Source organism: Poecilia reticulata, chromosome 6 (genome assembly GCF_904066995.2).
Source record: "Poecilia reticulata chromosome 6, P_reticulata-male-v2, whole genome shotgun sequence".
Classification (NCBI taxonomy): Eukaryota; Metazoa; Chordata; class Actinopteri; order Cyprinodontiformes; family Poeciliidae; genus Poecilia; species Poecilia reticulata.
In genome coordinates, this window is record NC_088835.1 from 22,526,783 (window position 1) to 22,550,243 (window position 23,461).

At 37.6% G+C, this 23,461-nt stretch overlaps 2 protein-coding genes across 2 annotated transcripts in view; one reads left to right on the forward strand and one right to left on the reverse strand.

Annotated features, from left to right (window-relative positions):
• On the forward strand, nucleotides 1–4,590 carry pex11a (peroxisomal biogenesis factor 11 alpha). The gene is made up of 3 exons (XM_008412352.3): nucleotides 1–407; nucleotides 534–649; nucleotides 1,558–4,590. The coding sequence occupies exons 1-3, from the start codon at nucleotides 352–354 to the stop codon at nucleotides 2,124–2,126; spliced, it is 741 nt and encodes a 246-aa protein (XP_008410574.1). The 5' UTR covers nucleotides 1–351; the 3' UTR covers nucleotides 2,127–4,590.
• The window catches only part of LOC103466632 (RNA polymerase II elongation factor ELL2), a 27,779-nt gene continuing 7,912 nt past the window's right edge, over nucleotides 3,595–23,461 (reverse strand). The window contains exons 3-12 of the mRNA XM_008412350.3: nucleotides 15,856–15,983; nucleotides 15,164–15,318; nucleotides 12,450–12,691; nucleotides 11,777–11,901; nucleotides 10,514–10,628; nucleotides 9,166–9,622; nucleotides 8,676–8,745; nucleotides 8,119–8,290; nucleotides 7,966–8,010; nucleotides 3,595–7,746 (exon numbers count right to left, since the gene is read on the reverse strand). Coding sequence (XP_008410572.1) covers nucleotides 7,633–7,746; nucleotides 7,966–8,010; nucleotides 8,119–8,290; nucleotides 8,676–8,745; nucleotides 9,166–9,622; nucleotides 10,514–10,628; nucleotides 11,777–11,901; nucleotides 12,450–12,691; nucleotides 15,164–15,318; nucleotides 15,856–15,983 — 1,623 coding nt within the window. The 3' untranslated portion in view covers nucleotides 3,595–7,632. The remainder of the gene's footprint in view (nucleotides 7,747–7,965; nucleotides 8,011–8,118; nucleotides 8,291–8,675; nucleotides 8,746–9,165; nucleotides 9,623–10,513; nucleotides 10,629–11,776; nucleotides 11,902–12,449; nucleotides 12,692–15,163; nucleotides 15,319–15,855; nucleotides 15,984–23,461) is intronic.

Below are 23,461 nucleotides of genomic sequence, written 5' to 3' on the forward strand. Positions count from 1 at the left end.
ACAACTGAGCAAAAAAAAAAAAAAAAAAAAAAAAAAGGTCCGTCTCGGAAATCTGTTCGACGTTCATTCCGCTGCCGTAAAGGCTTGTGGTGAAACAACAGTGTTTAGTTCCGCAGGTGTTGTAAATCAGCTGAGCTTTAGCGAAACGAGACACACGGTGAAAGTTTTACATTTCTAAGTATTATATCTTTTTAAAGGGGCAACAAATATGAGGAGCTAGTGCTGACAATGTACTAAAGTCAAGAAAGGAAGAGAACTATACCGGCATCAACAAGAAGCTCCTGACAGCGGGTACACGAGGAGGAAACTTCGCTGTTGAGCAGAACAGCCCGTCCTGATGTGTTAATAATAATGGACGCCGTTGTGAAATTCGCAAGTCAAAGCCAAGGGAGAGATCGTATATTCAGGTGCGCTTTCCATTTATAAAGTTGGCCAGGCGTATTTCTGAAAAACATAATAATAAATCTGCCAAATTGCTGACATTGCTTAAGTAATAAATTTGATAACTTTCCCTGTGTTGTTTTGGCTTTCAGAGCTACCCAGTATGCCTGTGCACTGTCAATATATTTACTACGAAACAAGCCTGATAGAAAGGACCTGGTGGCCAGACTTAAAAGTTTGGAAAATAATATGAGTGCTGGACGAAAACGTGAGTATAATTGTAAAAAAGCAATACAACATTGATTGTTTAGAAATATCATTAGTCAACTTTCAACTTTTATTATTTAATTTAATTTATGAAAACAAATTGTCCTTGTCTATGGTGCCCCTTTTGAATGTGTCACTCATGTCCTTATGACAAACAGTAATTAGTGTTTTGCTCAAAGTTTTACATATTTGGAAATTTTAAATTCAAGACATTTTCATAATTATGAGTATTATGAGCATTGTGAAAAATCAAGCATTCTTCCTTTGTGCTTTTTGGAATTTTAAATACTTAACATGACCTGTTTGACTTTAGGGATTTTAAAGCCTGGTAAAATACTTATAAAAAATACAAGCGGTGAACTGAGATTTTTAAGGCTTTAATATATAATGTCCCAGTTCCCTCATGAATGTGTAAAAAATTCAAGAGACTTGGTTTGACTTGGGAATGCCTGGAAGCGAGGTCAGGCGTTAAAGATATAGCATTTCCCGTTTCTGTTCTTGTGGAGCCTTACTAAGCCCAAAGCTGGGCCTCAAAGGGGTGCACTATTGATGCACTGCTTAATTATCTCCTTTGCATCTTAGCTGCCACCACAACTCTCTGCTTATTTGGCAACCTGACTTACTAATTTTCTCATAATTTCTTAGTAAAACATTTTGGTTTAACATTCATTTGGAACAAGATCCCCAAGAGGTTCTGAAAGCAGGAAAGCTTTGCTTCAAAAGTGCTGTAAAGTAGACATGAATGTCGACCTTGACCTTTGTACTACAGAGTTGCTAACATGCTAAACTTATGTAGTTTGTGTAGCTGTGTGGTAACCCGTTGGATGCTTGTGGACTGCTTATAGCAGAATGTTCACTTCATGTTTCTCTTGAACTCATTCCTGCTTTCATTTCTGCCTCCTTTGTCAGTGCTCAGGCTAGGAAATGCAGCCAATTCCATTGTGGCTGCTAAACAAACCATGCAGCTCTCTGACCGCGTGCTGGGCCTGTGCCTCACAGTGGCCAACATCAACCGGGCCCTCTACTTTATCTGTGATAATGCAGTGTGGGCCAGAAATGTGGGCCTCATTCGCAGCATCGACAAGGAACGCTGGAGCATAAATGCCTCTCGCTACTACCTCTTCTCATTAGTGATGAGTCTGACCCGAGACCTGTATGTAATTCTCCAGTTGATGCAAAAGAAAGGGAGAGATAACCGCTTCCAAAGCAGAATGAACCAGCATCTCAGTGACTGTCCTGAAGTAGCGGACGCTGTTATTCCTGAGCTGGATGCCCTTATGTTCCTTCTTCTGGAGACTCTGAGATCAGAACCGACTGTTGCCTTGGACACTGTGAAAAACATCTGCGATCTCTTCATTCCTTTGGATAGGCTGGGCATTTACAAGTCAAGTGCAGGAGTTGTTGGATTTTGTGGGCTGATATCTTCCCTGATTGGCATTTTAACCCTCGCACAACCCACTTTGAGGATCAAACCCTGATAAGGAGGGTGGAGTTTGACCAAAGGTTAAAACAGATCGACGATTTAATTTTAAATGACACAAGCTAGCAATAACAGGCAAGATAATACATTTCAATGATAATTGTGTTGAGTGGTTTTGTAGCAGAATCTGGATTTACTGTAAGGCTTCCTGGCAATAATATAATTAGAGATGCATCAATCGAGCATTTCATGTCAGATAGCAACTTTAACTTTTTTCTGAAGTCTAACCTTCCAATGGAGACTTTTTGTTCATTTCAAAGAAGGTGAATTAAGGAATTGCAGGATAATTCTTTAACATATCAAATCATGTCCCTAACCTATGTGTGATTTAATATGTAGGAAGTACAAAGTACCTTCTACTGGTTGATTGCTTACAGATTAAAATTTAGTGAATGCTTATTTGTGATGCATTTAATGACCAGTAAAAAAAGTTCAGGTTTGACCGACAGTCAAGGGACAATTTTATTTTTCTGACCGACTAACTGGTGCATCTCTAAATATAATTAACAGCACTTGACTTTGTTGCATTCCTGTTTTCTACACTACCAGCAGTTTCACACCTGATAGTCTCCCAAGTAATATGAAACAACAATTGTTTACATTGCAGGGCTGTTCATCTGCTTTCAAAAATGTTTAATATTTTTATTTGTGGAATTGTTTGAAGATTACTGGTCATGTGGCCTTTTGACTATTTCATACTTTTGAACTATATTGGGTTTTATACATCACCTAACTATGCAAGATGTTTTGTCCAGACCAGGTAACAATTTGTACCCGAATTGATGGCCTGTGATTAAAAATTGGTGCATAGTGAGAAAATATTAACCAGCAGAATATTACTCAGTTATTTGATTTGATCAGAGGTCATAAACTTTTTTTCCTCAAAGATCCACCACTAGAGATCACTACCAGAGTTGCAGACATTTTTGAATTACGTAAACTTTTTAAAAGATGCTTTAAAATTTAAGGAAAAGGGATGATGAGCTAATTCATCTTCGCATTTGATCAGGAATGTTTACCTTCTGAGAGAAGTGAACTATTGTCCAAGTGTTGATTGGAATAGTTTGTTTGCCGGTACGAAAGGGAAGAAGGAGGAGATGAAATAATGAGTGGGTACATAATGGGAGTACAAATTGGGTGTTATTGTTCAGGCCACTGCTTCTGCTGTGCTTATTGTTTTGTGATAAAATGCTGCTAATCTGATATGACTGAAGAGTGTTAGCGGCTTCTCTGCCAAATGAGGGAAAACACTTAGATTTTAATGTGCTACTGAAACAATCTGCTGGAGTTCAACAATAAATACTGTTGATGAGGTTAACTCGAAGAAAAGCGATACAGGATGAAGAGGAAAAACTAATCATGGCCATTTTATCTGTTCAAGAAGAGTTTGCTCCATGCAACATGTTTGTCTTGTGTTTAATCCTTTCAGAAGTAGTTACACTGCCCTCTTTAGGACAAATGACAAATTGTACAATTGAAGAGCTTTTTATTTTCAGTTTCACTCAGACGACAATACATTTGTTTTTGTAAAAGATTATTCTCAAGAGATGTTGTATTCATCCAGATATTGCAAAAATACAGTATATCCCATTGTCTCTTTCACAATGGTTTAGTTTGGCTGTGCAAAGAACGAATGAGCGATGCACAAAAATAGTCCCTCAAAAAATGTACAGACATTAAAAGCAATAAATAAATTTGTTCCAAGCAAATAAAATGCAATAATATATAGCTGACAAAAGGTTTTGTTTCACATTTCCACTGGTGTGTTATTGTTTCCAGTACCAGCAATCTATTAAAACACACCTTAATGGAAAAAATGTGGAAGCAGATGAAGATTAAATTAAACTGAAACTTAGACTGTTGCTTCAAAGCACATTTAAGCAGACCTGACTTTGAGTTGATATTCAAATATGTCTTTAATCCATAAGACCAAGTCTGTATTACTGGATAACTTTGATCTAATGTATTAAATATGCGTTTGTGCATTTAAAGAGGCATCTTTTGAGATTATGTAAAAATGGAACAAAGCACTTTTAAAAAGTGGCAACAGTGTCAAGCTAAAGATTTGAAATTACTGCTGGCAGTTTTTCTTTCCCCCATAGGACAATAACTGTATGATGAATCTGCCTGCTCTCTGAGTGAAAAGGCACCTTCAGTAGTTAGCTCCTGCAACAGGTAAATAAGAAAAAGATACATAGAATTTTTTTTTTTTTTTCACAAATGGTACACATGTCCTGGTGATACTGTCACAGGTTTACAGTTTTTTTTTTCCCTCGTGTAATATTACTTGTACTATGTTAGAGGTACATATTTGTTAGCTTCTGAAAGAAAATTGTTTTAAAATGTATTGCTTTCAGCAAACTATGGTTTGAAGAGTCTCATTGTTGCTCTAACCATGTTCAAATCTCAACCTTTAAGTAGAACACTGCCAAATCCCAATAAATTTTGGATATGCTCTTAAATTGTGCTTATGCATTTTTTATATACCTGTTTATTTTTTTATGATTTTCAGCATTTGAAGCTGGTTTACACTTTATGGGATTACAGTTTTTCCTCCAGTCATCAGTGCCAATACTTTTTTTTTTGTTATTTCATATGTGCTCAAACAGAATAACTATTTTTACTCGAATCCTTTAAGCGCATCAGAGTACCACATTTAAAAATGTCTGTTTGACTGAAAAATTAAAACATCTAAACTAAACTTTTGGCAATAGAGTTGCTGCACAAAGAAATCATCAGGAGCAAATTACATAGATTCCTGCAGGTATTCTGTGTTTTTGAATCTCTTGACAGAGCTGGATGGTAGTAGGAACTCCTGTACAGTTTGTGATTATCGCACAGACAAGAAGACAACAAATGATGGAAGAAAAAAAATTAAGATACAAGCACATGGCACAAACAGAAATCAGACAACTTCAACACAACAAATAACCAGTAACCAAAAGTACAATTGGACTAAAAGCCATTCATAGAAATGATTTGAGAACACTGATTTTTGCAGGATAAACCAGGAGCATTTGGCAACATGGGCAACTAGGAGAGTTGGAAATGTCTGACATACAGTGCATGTCAAGGAGAGTGTTAACTTCATTCATCCATTACAAGTCATTTTTAAGACAATAGGTGTGAGTACGGCTACTATGATGCAAATGCTTAGAGAAAACTACAAATATTCCAGTTTCTACATCAGAACCAGGGCTTATTCAGGTAAAATTAAAAGTACAGGTTGTGACCGATTAGATGCACACTGATTTATATCAGATGGTCTAAAATCTTTATGTGGATCCGTTTTGTGTTCTCGCTAGTCCTTACAACCAACTTAAACCAAGCAATTTGGGCATAAAAAACCCACAGGACCAATCTCTTGCAAATCCTTAAATTACACACTTTAGTCACATTTGTCTGAATAACACCTTAATGTAACACTCATAGAATATAACAATGCATTGTTTTTAGCCAAACCTTCTATTAAACTTAAGTCAGGGCTTTAACAGCAGTAAAATTACACAATAAAACGATCATCCATCTACAGTGTGAACAGCATTATTTCTATAGAAGTAAAGCTGTGGTCAGAAGACTTGAGAGACGAGTATGTTGGTAATCATTTCATATTAAAAGGCAGTTCATGGCACTATAGGCTACATTTGTGAAACTGACTCTAAAAGTGCACAGTACTATGTGAAATCCAGCAAATATACAGTGGAACTATTATTGTGGAACCAATATGATCTTCATCAACATAGCTTTAATCTGCTTTTTGACATGAACCATGAGTTACGCCATATGTTCGTCTCCACCCAAGTGACCCACACATACAAAGAAATGAATTATGCAAGTCCCTGAATAAGTTATGTGAAATGGAATGACATTAAAAATATCACTTGAAGAAAATTAAGTACATAAATGCATGAAAAGCAGAGAAAAATACTGCTTTATCAGTGGAAATATCACTAATACCATAATCCTGACATTGGCCCTGCTAAAATGTTTTTCATTACCAAGAAGCATGCTATGATGGGTAAAAACTATTGCAAAACATATTGATGACAGCGGTTACAGACATTTGTATACTTCTGAATGCCACAGTGGGCACCATTTGGGCCATAATCTAGAGGCAGAAATAACATTTAACCATAAGCCCACCATACCCACGTGCTCTCTTTAAGATTACCAAGAGTAAATCAACAATCAGGAGAATTGTCCAAAGGCCATAAGGAACAGTTTTCCATGGAAACGGTAAGTAATGCACTTATCTGCCCTGACTTCTATAAGAATTACTGCACAAAACTCCATTGCTGAAAAACACACTTTTAAGACCTTTTAAACTTGCTGCAGTACATTTGGACAGACCAAACACAACACAAGGAGAATTTGGGGGAGATGAGACCAAAGCTTCACTCTTTGAATGTCATTACACCAAGTTTGGAGGAGAAATTGTACTGCAATCACCTTAAAAAACAGCAAACAAACAGTGAAGTTTCAAGGTGGTAAAATCATTATGTGGAACATTTGTTTTTCATACCGAGACAATTAGACTTCATATAACAAATGGAAGTGCTATTCTGCTTTATTACATATAATTTAAGGACTTATTTGTCTTCCATTCTTTGTATGTGGGTCATTACTGAAGTCCAGGCGAATTTCATGGCAAAAGCTTCATTCGTTACCAAGACAAAGTTAACGTTTTCAATAATTCCCCGCTATGAGTATTTTTTGGCATTTCTGAGAAATGAGACGGAACATTAGCAGGCATAAAATTCATTTTGATTGTAGTTCATAGACACGTTTCAACCTTTGGCTCTGCAGCCACTCCGTATATCCTACTTTAGTGATCAATATTAGATCAGGTCTCAGTTCTGCAGGTTTTTGGATGAATGACAAATTTTAATCAAGCTGAGTTCTACAAATGTTTATTTTGCCATTTTAATCCAATTTAAAAAGCCTTACAGTGCACTTATAACTAGCACGATGTAATTGCTGCCAGCATGTTTCTTATTATTGTACTAAATTAATAATTTATAATCCTAAATATATTTTCTATCTTAAAATCCACAAACAATTTTTGTATTTAAATATAAACACCTCAGTGGAATTTTTCTTTATACCCCTAAGTTTGATTGTACCATCACTTAGTTACTTACAAATCGACACTTTAAAGTTTCAACCAGTTTAAAAATATAATTACAAATTATGTTAGTTAGGTAGGAAGGATCACATCTGTTGGCCTCTCCTTTTTACTTGTCGTGTTTTACAGCAGAACTGAAACCAGCTCTTCCAGCCATAAATAGAGCTGAAAAAACAGAGCTTTAAAGGGTAACATCTGATCACGAGTAGGCGGTCACGGCCCACTTTTGACAGAGCACCTTACACCCTCCATTCCACTGACATTGTGGAGGAAAGTAAAGTGTCTCAGCATCTCTGGGACCTGGCTGGGCAGTCTTTGGGTCCACCTTGAGTCTTTTGGTCCACTTTTGTTGCAACCAAGTGTGGGTAGTGTGCAGTCACTAGGAAACTAATCCCTGTGTCCGGTCATATTCGGCGATCAGGCCTTTGATATGCGACAATTTTTTGTGGAGGTACTCGCACCGTTTCTTTTCTTCCCGGTATCCAGGAAACTTCTACAAAAAAATAAAACAAAACAGAAAGGGAAAAGAGTTTGTGTTAAACTTTTATTGATGGATGTTTCCCATTAAATCCACAAAAAAGTTCTTAATCATTGTAAGAATTTTTGTTTTTGTTAAATTTACCTATGCAAGTATGACAAATATGGCATTCATCAAAGTCAGGACATTGCAAAATAAGTGATTAAGCTAATAAACATTTGAAAAATATCTTACTTTCTTATATTTTCGATATTTTTGTAGTATTTGGTCCTCCATAAGCTGAAAAAATACAAAAAGAGAGTGGTTACTGCCCTGTACATGCTGCACTTTCTCTTTGGTATTTCCCTAAATGAAGCAATTCCAGCAGGCTCCCATTACAAAAAGTACCTTGTATTCTTGTGTTCCCGGTGTGAGAGTGTTGATCTTTGAGCCCAACTGAACAAACATCTCCGTGATGGCCCCAATTCTGTCATGAAGAGCTCTATATTCATCGTACTCGGCACAAAAGTCGTTGTGGTACAGTTGCCGCTGCTCCAGTGTTGTTACAGTGCTGTATTTTCTGAAAAGCAAATGGAAACACGTCTTAATCTCTGGAAACCGAGTATGTACCAAATCCGCCCACTAGATGGCTCTGCAAGAACTAGATCAGAGCATGGTGTGTTGAGCAGATGTATAAATGTAGGACATAAGATCTTTTGTTTTTGTGAGTTATTTTCAGTGAAGCTTTGTGACACCGTATTTATATAATCTTCCTCTGTTTATCTGAATGAGTTGAAGCAGAACCGTACTGTTAAGGGAAACTTTGGTTTTTCCTTTGAGCAGTAGGTTAAGGCAGAAATTCAAAACTACGCTGTAAAATGTTGAATCGACAACTCTTGTAAAGAAAGTTGGCTATGTTTTACTCATTATAAAAAGGTTAATATAAAATTTTTTAAAAACCTTACATGAAATAGTCGGGCAGTTCTTCAGTTGAGGCTCGGTTGACAGGTGTTTTGTCTCGCTCGTGGTCTGTAGCTGTTTAAAAGACACATTCATGAGAAAGATTAATTTCAGTATATAATCTGGCAACAAGTCTGTCATATCGAGATAAATTATTTAATGGTGTCTGATAACTGATCCGATCCAAGGCGAGCAGTTACGTCAACAGAGCAAAGCAGGAGGTAAATCTGCCTGCTGACTAGCTCGGCCATAGGTCACCCAGCTGTTACACAGTCAATCATCAACAGACAACAGAGTCACTGTTCTTACTGCTGTCTTAGATCAAATTCTATTAAATGCTCCTCTATTAATTCTACAAAAAAAAAAAAAATCTTGTAACTCAAATCTTGGAAAGTTTATTGTTTCTTTAAACGGCCTTCTTGCGCAACCTTGTCCTTACTGTATCTTAACAGCAGAACAGAACAAATTATGACCTGATAAAACTTTGGCATTCACCTTTAACATTTTCTTGGTTCTGCTTCATGTCTGGACTAGTCTCAATCCAGTTTGGCTTTAAGCGATCTCGCTCCTTGTCTTTGTGTTTCTTGGACCTTTTCTTTTTGTGCTGGCCATTGGCGAGCTGCTGTTCAGTGCATATAGAGGTGCCATTGTGTCGAGGCTTGGGACTGGGTAAAGTGGGAGCCGGTTCCGTCTTCTCTAGTTTGGAAATAGCACACGGCATGCTGAGCTTGTGTGGCGAGTACAAACCGACTGGGTTTCCCTGAAGATGATTATTGGTTATGTCGAACTCTGTTTTTGTCGCCGCACAAGAGTTTCCATGACTGGAGGAGTTACGAGCCCCATTGGTGCCACAGTCTGCATGAGATGGCGACTGCAAGGGCAGACAGTGTTCCGATAGCCTTTGTTTTTTGGGGGTTTGGATGCTGGAAGCGTCCAAAACCAGTGACCGTTTCTAGAACAAAGGGGAAAGAAAACAAATTAAATATTACTAGAAAATTTCGAAGAGGGTTTTTACAGTATTGTGGATAAATTAGTAATTCTTCAGATAGTGTTGAATTCACTTTGGGGAATGAACATACCATTCAAAAATAGTAACAGTGAGCTTAGAAGAAATACCGAATACAGAAAAAAACGATGAGAAAAGTCCATGTCAAATAAGAAGAGGTAAATTCAATTTACATGATTGACTTTGATGTCTGGATGTCCAAGACAATCAATATCTGAGGCATATTGGTTGTTTAATTTTTAATCATATTCTCTAAGTGACCAATATTATTATTTTTATAGATTGTTTTGATATTCCAATTAGAAACCTATTTATTAAGCAGTTTTTAGGACATAAATCCACTGTACAAATAATATGCAAATAAGTGAATATGACTAAATAAACAAAAACAGGTTTAAAGAATTTGAACTACTTCTGGAATTTTTTTGTTGTTTTTTTTTTTTTTAACTTTATCATTGTTGAGACACAAAAAATTTAAATCAAAACAGAGAGGAGATGAAAACTCTTGTCACCTTTTATCTTTGGTCCTGCAATGGATGCAAAGTTTTATAGATTTAAAATATATACTTCTCTTTGTCTATGAAGACTAGTTGTGTATCCAGACATTTCCATAAAACAGAACATAACATCACTTATCTATTCATTTCCTGGTTCTGGGAAATAACTAACCATGTAATTTTATTTCCTATTGTACGTATGATTCCAGTAAGAGCTATTTGAGTTAGTTTTGCTAATGCATTTTGTTTGTACATTGAATTAAGAGGGTAATGCCTCATTTTTAGTCATAAGAAAATTAGGAAATAAAAACAAGACAAATCTTGCAACATGAATATTTACCACTGAGATATTTTTGGCAGGACTGAGCCGTAAGGGAGAATCCCCAAGAGTTTTGTGCAATGAATGGATGGACTGGGGACTCCTCGATTGGTTGTTGTGCAGTGGCTGAAGTTTTCTGTGAAGACATTTAGAACACAGTACCTTTACTTAGACTAACTTTAAGGTAAATGGCCCATAAAGCGAAACAGGAAGAACACAGAATTGTAGATTTTTGTGCAATGGGATGAGCAATTACAGCTAGGAAAAGATAGATGTGGAAGTCTTTCCACAGAAGAAATAATTACAGAAGTTATGGAACTGTGATTTTGTAAAATAACACACAGGAGCTGTCCACAGAGACTAAACACAGACTCGTATGAGAAACAATAGCTGCATATTTAACCTCTTTTTGGCCAAAGCCTTTTTTTTTTCCTGGTAATCTGCTTCCTTCAGCTCCTTCCTTGAACAGATGCCATTACCAAAAGTCACTTGCTGCAGTGAATTCTTGCCCTCTTATTAATAGTGACAGTAATAGTGGAGCTCCTAGCCACTAAGTAGCAATAACCAACAGTTCTTAGAATGCTTTGAACAAGTAACTTATCAGATAAACTGACTGCAGAGAAGATGCTCCCAGGTTTATTCAAACCACAGCTTTATTGTTGTTGGCAAAATATTCGAATGAATACAACTGCAAAGCTTTTACACTCAGCAGGAGTGCTGCAAGATTCTAGTGGGAGTTGTGCTTTTTCCAAAATGGCACTGGAGCACATGGCTTCCATGTTTTCTGGCAGGCACTTAAAGATCACTCCTTAACTGCTTAGCCTCGCAAGTCTTGCCACTTGGCAGCACAGAGCATGAAAAATTTTCCATTGCTTTGATGTCTCGATTAAAAGATTCTTCTGAGCAAAGGAGTTGTCATTTAGAAGCAGCATTAGAAAAACAAATATCAAAGCAGACTGACACCAATAGTGCTCGGCACAATAGCTCAATAAGCAATGACCATATTAGACTGTTTCTGCTTGATCTACACAAGAGGCTAAACAAGTTTTGTAGTGCATTAAAAGTAAAGCCATATTTGCTGTTGAACACCGTCTCACACCTTTATGCTAAGCTAAACAGTTTGCAATTTATGTGCAAAGTATAAAAAGTGAAAATATTTACAAACACTGTAACAATGAATAATAATAATAATAATAATAATAATAATAATAATAATAATAATAACATTTAAATATCGTCTTGTCTTTTGCTAAATTTTCATATTTGGCCTAAATGAATTCCCACCTGATGAGAAGCCTGTGGATAAGTTGCTTTTCCTCTTCCAGATATCCAGGCCAGTCTCTTTGGACAAGTTTGTACAGCTCATCCTTCAGAGAATAGCTGCTATCCTTAGAATTCAGCTTACCAACCTGGAAAACCAACATTCCTGTTATAGGACAGAAAGTAGTGTAAAAGGAAACAAGTCTAGCTGTACTTGTAACCTCTGACACAGCACTGTTGCACTATTTTTATCACTTGTATACAAACTAACCCCTCTAACACAAACATACCCAAAGCAACCAACAGTTTCTGCGATGACTTGGATCCCAGCCTGTGTCATCCCAACCCTTCTGTCAAAAACACTATCTTCTCATTAAAAGATAATTAAAAGATAATTAAAGCACAACCCTAATTACTGTTGCCACTGCCTGCACAGTCTCCAACTGATGATTGCATTGGGACCCTCAAACAATGTGAACACAGGAAATATGCCTGACATAGACCTAATGGTATCGGATTATTTTTATTTGCACAATTGATGACCAGGCATGGGTAGATTTATACAATTCTTATATATAATGTTTAATTTTTCAGTGTTATACCAGATCCCAAAGGCAGTTAGATTTACTCATTGTCTAAGATATTTTATTTTATTTTTTATTTCTAATTGCAATATATTAATCCACCAGTCTCCTACCTCCTCTAGTACATAGGTCAGATCAGCCTTGTCCTTTGGGCTGGCCCTCTCCCTCTCTAGCCATAGTAGCATGTCAGGCTTCCTGTAGGGCTTTAGGGCCAGGAGATGAATGATGCGATCCCTTAAGGGCCGATGTGCCACCGGGCTGGGGAGCAGGGGCCTCTTGTTGCTGGGGGAGTGCTTGTTACCGCTGTCAGAGCTGGAGGCTAGGCCCTGTTTCCTTTGCACCTTCACACACTTACCTATTAATAAAGTAGATAAAGAGTTTTTAAAGAGATCAAGTTAATTAGAGGTAGTGGGTATTACACCAATAATCTCAAGTTGTTTGATTTGGCTAAATACTGCGCTCAACTAAAGAGGAACATGCTTTCAACTCATTTGATAACAGGACGCAGGCAGTGAAAGTATCCTGAGAAAACAAGGCTGTCTTATCATTCCCAATCCTGTCCTGAGGGTAGATATACAAATTATGCCCCAATTGTATAAGTCAAGCCCACACATGACAGGCAGACAATACATTTTTGTCATTTTATCTCTTCTGTTTTAATGGAATCAGCTTTATGCAGGTGCAACAGATAAGACTGAATTTACATGCCAGTCTGAAAAAGCAGTTTACATGCATTAATACACAGAGCTCAATGCCGAGCTCATGCATTTTCTTTTTTTTTTTTTTTATGTGTGTAGAGGCTGCACCAGTGTAATGATGAGATAGTAGAATGGGCTTCTCCTAAGTAAACAGGTACGGTGGGGAAACTAAAGCAATTAACTCAGAGAAGGTTTTCTTCATGTTACAGAACTAATTCAACTGGATCCAGGTCACTTCTTGTGGATGTCTGCCGACCGTAATCTCATTACAATCCTAAGCCATACATTGGTTTGAAGGTTATTAAAGGTCAAAGACTAACACTGTGTCAACAGAGAGAGCTTGGTTGATACTTGGCTTTGTTATTTACATATCCTGGAGGTGTTATTGTCTCAAACAATTGGAAATATACAGGGTCGTGCAAAAGCATTTGTACTCCTGAAACTTTATTTTTTTTAATTTTTACACTAAAAATTTTCTTGCCTTCTAAGTCAACTATTTAAATTTAAAAATTCATCCACTGCTTAATTTAAATTCAGTACAGCTGTTCTGTTCATAAAATCCCCATAAACAACATTATAGTTTTTGGTTACAATGCAAAAAATGCTCAAACGCTCCAGGATGTATGAATACCTTTGCAAGGCGCTGCTCGGAATTGAAGGTTTCTAAAAGACCGCATGGTTAACACTTACCTTAAACCAAGTAATGGAGCTATTCAGCTCTGACTAAAACAACCTGCAGTGCAACATTTCAAACAAGCAGCAACTAGAGACATCCCTTCAGAAGTTTAAACTAGAACTGCTCGAGGGGCATTTTTGTGTCATAATTGTTTGTACTGCTTTGAAACTTTACCGTACTGTGGAAGTGTTTCTGAGAACTAGCCAAACAATAAGCTTAGCATCTGTTAGCCATGTGGTAATATTACTGGGGATAGCTTTCAATGTTTTTTTTTCTCTCTCTCTTTCTTTCTTTTTTTTTTAACTTATTTTAGCACCAGGTGCTTACAAAGTCTTCAACGTAGTTGCCAGGTCTTCTTTTCCAAGCATTAAAATCATACACTATTATCTAAATGGTCAACTTTTTTTTTCTTCTTCTCTTCTTTACTGCAGCATATAATTGTGACTTAGTGTATAGGCATTTTTTCTGAGAAGTATAGCATTACTGTACCATAAAAAGACGGAACGTGACCACAAAACAACTGTGCACTCTTCCCTGCCATGTGGCTCATACTGAGAGCCATAACCCATTTAAATGAATCTCCCGATGTGCAGGAGAAGACATGTTTGAGTAAAATGGGAAACCGTATTCCTGCATAATTCTTAGTAGGAATTTTTGAAATTTGCCCCATCATTCATCAAGTAAATTCAGCTACTAGAAATATATTTACATGTGACAAAATGCAACAGCTAGACACAGATTTTTTCAACACCTTTAAATGTTAAACAAAAACAATAAACTTTCCATGAGTGCAATTACATATTTTAAGCCTTTATTATTGAGAGGCCTCCGTCTTTTTAGCAAATTTTGTTTTTAATCAAAAAATCTGAGTTGGAAAATGGTAAAAATGCCAGAATAAATTGGACTGGTTAGATTTCAGACAAATATCTAGCCAGATTTTTCATGCAAATTATTCATTTGCATAAATAATTGTAAACAAACCTCTTAGAGCAAGTACGAGATATCTGTCACTTAAAATGAATATTACTGGCAAGGGAAATTGGTGACAAGTAATGACTTAGAAGCAGTAATATGTTTCAAGTTATCTGTATTAACCAAAATATGCTTTAAAAGGATACTTCTAAATACCTGAAGCCAGGTCTTTAAATAGAATGACAAATAATCATCCAATACAAACATGCTAAGATTATAAATCTTGATAAAATTACATTCACATAAACTTACTATGATAGTCTTGAGATTTTTAGTCATCTTTAGACCATAAAAGTCAGTCATTAAAGAGATTCTGAATTTGTCCAAAGGAAGACCTTAAGACAATTATCTTCTACTGGTGAGATATTACCTGCTTAGTACCTTTTAATATAGCCTCACTTCAAAAAATGTAAATTCTGAACTACCCCTGTAACACTAGAACATGTAAGAGAACTTTGAAACTCTTAATTCCAAAACTTACTTGGTCCTGGCTTGATCTCAATCGCTGTGCGGCTCCAGATGTCCTTCTCCACCTGTGACATGCGCTCGCGTGTGGTCTGGTAAGAGTCGTCTGTGGCACAAACAGTGATCTTGTCTTGAATGCTCCCCTGACTCTCCAAGTGATCCCTGCCCTCCCTGTACATAGAAAAAAAAACAAGTTGAGTCCTGTAGCTTAGCCAACATTACATTTGTCTAAAGCAGCAAAAGAAATGATGTGCTCATATATTTGGTAGTATTTTAGTTTTACAATTAAATCCAGTGACATAATTCTTGGACTGCTTGAGTGCACACTAACTTCTTGTGAAACACAACAAGTTCTATGAACCACATGAAGCAAATTGACCTCTTCTGACCTCTACAGCAAGGGGTTCTAATTTCTAGAGGCTAAAACTCTGGTGCAGATGTAATCTCTGAAGAAGTCCATTGACTCTGTGAAGCCACAAATGCTGCTTCTCTGTTGTCAACGGTCACACCTTTGAGGTCCGATGTGGCTTGACAGCCCTCAGGTTATTATTAAAGCTGAATGTGGTCCGGCAGGCATTTTGTCCATTGTTGTGAGGTTGAAGAGAGAGGGCCAGTGTTTGGTCAAGCCCCGCGGTTGCAGCCTGACACCACATTTACTTTAAATTCCATTTGTGGTCGACAGTGGAAAAAGTTCTGTGTGCTGCTCACCCTGAGATAAACTGGTGAATGCAGTCAAAGCTGGACTGAGGCTTGTCTTTGCTGTCACTGGAAAGGTAAAATGAGAAGACTCTGAACCCATCTGGAGATTCAGTGGTCGGTGCTGGGATCTTTATGTACTGCCAAAGATAAAAACAGAAGAAATATGAGTGTAAAACTGTTAGGAAAATTTTTAAAAGCTAAAATATCTTTGTAGTCCCCTGCAAAACTATTGAATTTCCACGACTTTGTAATGCTTCATTGCAAATGACGGCATGATTTATTTATTTTTCATTGTTTTATTTTTGTGTGTGAATTTATGTGACAGATGTACACAAAGCAAAATAAAATATAGTTTTAACATTTCTGTTTTGCCCATCCTTTTATCTGATATAGCTTAAGTTTAGCATGGAAAATGAGTTCATGTTTGAATAGAAATATTCAACATCTGGACTTTGACTAGGTCATTAATTTAAACCATTCCACTTTTATCTGGATTAGTTTTCCATGCATTTGTAAAATCAGTTAAAAAGCATTTACTATTTTCCTTTAACTTTATACATTTTCATTGTAGTAGCCTATCACAAAAAATGCAGATATTGTTCATAAACTTTTGTGTCGGAAATCTGACACAATGTAATGGTATATGCATATTTTTTCAATGTACTGCATATTAGACGAAAGACTAATCATTACACTAGCTGTGCAAACCGTAACACTGAGGTAATATTTAACCTTTAGCAGTTTTGTGTGTTCGCTGACAGGATTGCATTTATCTGCTGTCATTGCTATTTTGAGCAGCGCGTTATGTAATAGGATTATTTTACTTCTCCTAAACACAGCCTGAACAAATTCAGTGTAATTTCAGAAATGCTGGAAAGACCAAAACAACAAAAAAATCTTTTTTTTTTTTTTTTTACTACTCAGGACAGTCCCTGGTTTGTTATGCTGCTCCATCCAATAAATGTGACCTAAATAATCTGCCAGGCTGGCCAGTCATTAGAGCTGTAAGGCGCCTCCCAGGTCAAAGAAGATGACCTGCAGCCAGTCATAAGGAGATCCAGTATGATAGCCACAACATAACATAAAACAAAAGTGACAACTCTTTTACTCAGGTTCTAGCCTCTCGTGTAAGAGTCTGCCCATTGCTTCTTCTTAGCAAACAAGCCAATGGCGTAAAATCTACCTCCGTTAGAAATCTGTTACATAAAATGACCCAAAAACCCATTTCCACTAAAAGGATAGTTCAACATAGAAAGTCATTAACCTACAGGTAACATCCTTTAAAACCTCGTCGGGTAGTTACTTCCCTCTGCATTTCCCTGAAGCCGTATCTCAGTTTATCAGTTTGAAAATGGGCAGGTTACAACTTCTGTCAATAAAATGTCCTAGATTCAGTTATGGCTTTTTTTTTTTTTTAAATCTTCCATTTATTTATGGAAAAACTTCAACCAAAGCCTGAATTTGTTTCATTGAAACTGCTTCTTTAGCCACACCCCATAAGTGATTGATTACCAGTCTTGTGCCTGACAGCACACTGCTCCCAGCAGATGTGACAGGCAGGACTTTAGCTGTCACAAATGCCCAGTCATGCAGCAAAGCCATAAGCATTTTTTTTCTTTGCAACATGAAGCCAATGAACAGCATGTCTCCTCGACACCCCTCCTCCTTCTTTTCTAAAACCCAACGCATGCCATTCACCCTACCCCCATCCGCCTCTAGCTTCCCCTCATGCGCACAAGTCCACCCAAGTCAATACAGCACGCAAAGCGGCCCGCCAGGCCGAGGACACTTGAGACACAGCTGACCATTAATTTTGACCCATTTATGTCTGGCTGTTAACAGGATGCGGTTAAACACAACGCACTAACTAGGAACGATCGGCCAAAACAAGCAAAAAATATGAGCAGGGAGTCGAGCCTTCCTGGATCTTTCATGTAAAGAGCCACTAACAGAGTTTCCTAATAACACAGGTTCAACAGTGCATCTCTTGTATTTATTTTTTTTTATTTAATAAATGCAAGATTTAATCTGAACAAAAGGTCTCTGATAAGATGAAATGTTTAGCATCGTAATAATGCCACCACATCCCCTCTTTCAGTTGATGCCAGCAGTACGAGTTCCCCTGCAGCCATGCATTAGATCTGCCTGTCACCCCGATCCATGCCACCGTACACACTTCACATTCTAATTCTAATCAATGTCACTCGGGTCAGACTGTTCAGAGGTCACCCCCACTTTATTCACAGCTTCCTTCCCAAGCTTCATAACCATATGTCATTTAACCCATTAGTTCCCAGCAGTCCCCGACGCCCACAAGTAGAGCCGTTCCGGCTAATCACGGGATCACAAGCGCATCCCGAAAGTGCTATGAATCCACAGTGAGGCCAGTCAGAGAAGCCTCTGTTCCTATGAACCATGAACCATAAGTCATGGAGTAATTGCTTGATTTGTTGGCTTGTAGCCAGATAGCTTAGTACAATGTCTTTAAATAAAAAAATTTTTAAAAAAAACTTGGCCATGTTTGGAACAAACATAGCAAAATGTATTTCTACTGCCTTGTACTACTACAGCTCCATCTCTTTTGAATTGAATTGTTAAGAGTTGTTTTAAGACACCAAAGATTCCTAATGAAACTTAGTTCAAGTTTCCCTTGACGACTTCTATTCTAGTCAACAAACTGAAGTCATCTGTCTACTGCAAGTAAGGGACTGAGTGCTGATGGCACCACAGAGTACCACGTCTAAAAGAAAATCTAATCAGTTTGTTCAACTCCTGTCATTTCTTTTGTTCAATCAAAACCTAAAGGTATCCAAATACTTACTGATTAGATTTGGGTGCCATCAGTTATCACTATTCAAAATCATGATCAGACCTCCTGATTTAATTTGCATCTTGTGATGAGCAATATGGTTTCACTAATAATTGATGGTGTTGAGGTAAGTTCAGTTTTGTGGTATTGGCTTTTTATGCCCATTTTATTTTAGTTAAAGTCACTTCACACATTCACAAATGTGATGTACTGTGTTCTCTCTTGTCTCTGTTTATATTGCAATAAAAATAACAATAAATCTAACAGATAATGCATAATTATCAATGTTTCATTACTTCTGCAACAACAAGGAATAACTACTGCTTTCTTTTTCAAATAAAAGGGATAATATCCAATTCATTTTTTGCTTATTTTTATGTTTTTATACCACTGAGCAGCAAAACCTTATTTCTACTCAAAGTTTATATAGTCATCATATAATCTAATCTTTGTTGTACAAAATATGTGTTTCTTTAAAGAAAGAGAGCAGCAAAAAGAAGTCTCACTACCCAAAGTAAGTTCTTTGACTGTCATTAGATAACATATCTAGGATTATAATGCTCTGCAGTATAGTATACTTTTAACAAGTAAAGTGAACTCTGCAAAAAAAAATAAAAATGCTGTGACATCACCAGCTTCAAAGAATTACAACAATGATCTCAGTGGAATATACTCATCATCAAAGCCAAGGTATCTCCGCACCCAGCCATTAACGCTGACTATTAATCACGTTTGACGAAAACATGCTTGTTTCCCTGCGAGTCAAGTAGAAGGTGAAGATTTGCATAAAGACACAGTTATGGGCATTTCCATGTGAAACTTTGGCCAGATTCCCCCAAGGCTTGTCAGTGTATTTGTGTGTTGCAGTTTTTGTTTTTCAGCAGGGCAAGCCTCATAGTGTCACAGGTCACATGCAGGGGTGAGGTCAAACATCTAGCTTATGGCTGAGGTTAAATGTCAACACAGAGGCCGGTGTCAGTCAGACTCTGTGGAAAAGCCACATCCAGTCATCAATGACTAAGTAAACTCTTAAAAAACTGGTCAAAAACAAAGCACACACAATATTTTTATCACGTTAACAAAACTTCACGTGCAGCTAATAAGTTGCTGCTAAAAGCTGAAAGAGAAATGGAACTCTAACACTCCCAGGTCAAGAACTGGGGAAACGTGTGCTTACATGCCATGGAAAGGAGCTCTGGTTACACAGTTCTACATAACTGCATGCGATTCTTTTAGTGCATTGTCAACACATTGGGTTTTATTCAAGCTGTTGGGTGTTGTACTGCATTCACGTTAAAAACAAGACAATCTGGTACCCTAAAACTGCAATGATTTAGGCGTAACAATGTTTGTAAAAGTTATGATTTTAAAACCCTTAGATTTTTTTTCTGCTCTTTTAAAAAACAGTTTTTTGAAAGTGTCACTACCCTTGCAGTGACGTTCCAGCCCGTGTCTGTTCACAGCATTTCTCACCCAGAGGAAGTGTCTCAGCCTTTTCCATTTGCTGTCAACATGACTGGGTGACACAATAAGATAATATTTCACATCTCTTTTGGCTCTCAGTCAGAACACTGAAGTGGACATATGATTTTCTGCTTCATTTTCTTATCTTTGGGGCAGCTGTGAGTAAGTGGTAGTCATCTTGCAATCCAAACCTTTGGTTCGGTTCCAGTTTGCTCTTGCCAAACATTGACGTGCTCCTGGGCAAGACGCGTGACTCCAAGATGCCCACCAATCTGCGCACTGGTTTATGAATTCACACGTGTTTGTAAGTGTGATTGGATGAATGTGGCTTTAGAATAAAATGCTTTGAGTCATCTGTACTTCTAGACAAGTGCCACATAAATTCAGTCCAACGACCATCACTTGAAAAATCTAAATATTTATACTGGTGAAACTTGGACTGGATACTTTTACACTGACGAAATAGTCTTTTAAACATAGTTTGTGATCTGTGAAACCACTACTCCATTTGTAGCGAAACTAAATGTTATTTCAAGCCTGCTTGTTTTGTGTTAGGGCCACATTACATGGAGTTTTACTGAAAACCTGCAGTCTTCGGAGAACTAAAACTTTAGTTGCAGATTTTTTTTAACAAAACTGTTTGCAGCTTTGTCCAACTGTTTTCCATTTCCATTACTTTCCTTGTCTTTTTAAATAGTACTTTTAATCTCTTGTCCAATAAAGCAAATATTGTGTATCATGAGTTACAAACCTAACTAGCTTAGAAAGAAAGCAAATTAATTATTTTACCTATGCATTACAAGTTTCAAATTATGATCCCTGAGACATTAAGTCTGATAATCATTACTCTGAAGGAAGCTTAAGTCCATTTTATTCTAATCAGATAATTCTGCTAACTTGTGTCAGTTCAATAAAATCCATCAGGTCATTATTAGTGACACAGTGAGACTCATGCACAGTAAATCCCCTCATTATAAGGGGAAGAATTACGGGTAGCTGTTGGACAGTTACAGTTAGAGCTACCAGATGACGACCCGTTTTCAGTGCACCCCCCCGCCCCCAAACAGAGCACAGCCTAATACAATAACTGCCTCTGTGGCTCCAGTCCAACCACATCTGCTAATCCAGGCCCTGTGTGTTTTGAGATGTCAAATACTTTCAAGCTGTTATAAGGTGTGAACTGGACTGGAACAGAAAACCGGCAGGGGGGCTCAGCAGTTGAACAAGGACAAGGGCCAGTATTTTTGTTGTTCTTGTTAAAGTTCTGTGACTTTAGGAGCAGGTCAGACTGTTTGTCTTGAGAAAAATATAATGTATGTAACAATAAAACTTGGCCTGCCCTTTGCTTTGTTAAAATAAAGCCAAGTATCTGCAGGGAAAGGTCAAAAAAAGAGTCTATCACTGCCTCTCTTTGCTTTGCAGATGAAGGCAAGAATGAAAGTTCTGGTATTTGGCATGGCAGAGCTGAGATGAGACGAGATGCGAACTACCGCCTCGATATGTGATTTTCTCTAAAGTCTTTTCCTCCTGCCCCTGCCTGTACTGACACTAGTTACTATTGTCTTTTCATCTGAGCCTACTCAGCCAAAGCTGCTCTGTGAGCTGCCAGTCTTTTGTTCTAGCTTTTCCCCCCACAAAGCTGAGTGCAATGGCCTGTCGGGCAGCCTGGATTATTCATGAACGACAGGGACGTGTGGCTGTGTCTTGCTTGGTGGTAAAAGGAGGGATTGGGGGCTTGAGCATGTGCATGGAAAAGATGGGGGTGGTCTCAGTGACTACGTGGAGCCAGTGCATGAGGGATGGCTCTAAATAGTTCCTCCTCTAGGAATGTGGGGTTCAGTGGAGAGAGGAGTGACTTGATTTAGGCATTGCTATTATTACTAAAATGATGGATGCTACCATCCATCATTCAATGGGCAAGTTTGCTTTTTATCACCAGAGGCAAACATTTCGCTACCTTTAGTGACACTTTCAGTCACGGTAGGGTGGCAATGTTGGTAAAAAATAAATTAGTAACAAGTTTTCAGGCCTAAACCTTGCCAGCAGCACAGCTTAAACAACAAACACATTTCAAACCACTTTCAACCTGTTTTTAGTGAGCATCGAATGATGCTATAGTGATGTTTGAGGGTGTCCTCACTGAGGGGGGTTGGTAGATACAGGAAAAAGAGGCAGAGGGGGGTGGCTGGGACTGACGCGAATTAGTGCAGCGATATGGGGATGGGCAACTGTCGAGCAACCCCCAAGGTACTGCATGTTATGCCAAGCAGAATCAGTCTTTTTCCAAAAAGGGTCTAATCTGTCAACCTAAACAAATGCTTGCAGTCTCTCTGCACTTGACACTGCCATGCAATCCTTCCTCAAAGGTGCCTTCCACATCAAGATGGAGTGTGACTGCACTTATGTGCCAGCAGTCTTATCAGAAATAAGTGTTTTTTTTTTCTATTGATATAATTATTAATATGGTTTTAGTTATTAGTTAGTTTCATAAAATGATCCTTGAATAATTAAGACTGAACACCAAAGGTGGTGTAAAAGATGTGGGTCAGTGTAAAGCCTATTGAATGGAAATGTGGTTATGTGACTTTAATCAATACCTACTAGCTCATAGCTATTTTGGTTTAATTTGAGGTAAGTCGTTTTTTGTTTTTGTTTTTTTGTTTTTTCAGATTCAACTATCCTAAACATAAAACCAAGATTAGTCTTCAGTTGAATAAATTGCAATTAAATTGTAAGATACAAGTATTTTTGAAATATGTATTTTTACTAACATAAATAATCTGAGTTATTTAGTGTAAATGAATGAATTGATTCAGAACTTAATTAGACCTCATTTCACAGAGATTGTTTTCCCCTGCTGTTAGAGTGCTGCCACCTGTTCCACTGTTTAACCCACTTTTCCTTTCCATGTGTCTTTTCTGATGAGTTAGTTATCTGTTTGACCACAATATCCGCCAAGTGATAAAGATGAGTCAAAAAATGATTATTTTTTTAAACAATTACCACTCTTTCAAAGAAACAAAGGAAGCGACTTTACAGTGAGTTCAGATCCTTCATGACAGGCCAGCTACAGAGACTTAAAAGCATGAGGCGTCAGCCAAAGTAGCATTTTCTCCAAACAAACCACAAAAGTTTTGGAGACGTGAATGAAATCAAGGTCCTTAAGATGCTGAACTGCATACACAACCCTACGCTTGGCTAAACTAAATGCAGCATATCAACACACAAGGGCATTTTGCTAAATGTCAAGTGCGGACGTGGAGTGTTGACGATTTAGGCCTTGTTCTGGTGCCACAGGACCTTGACTTTAAATGTGGGGCCATCTGTCAGACAGTGGATGCT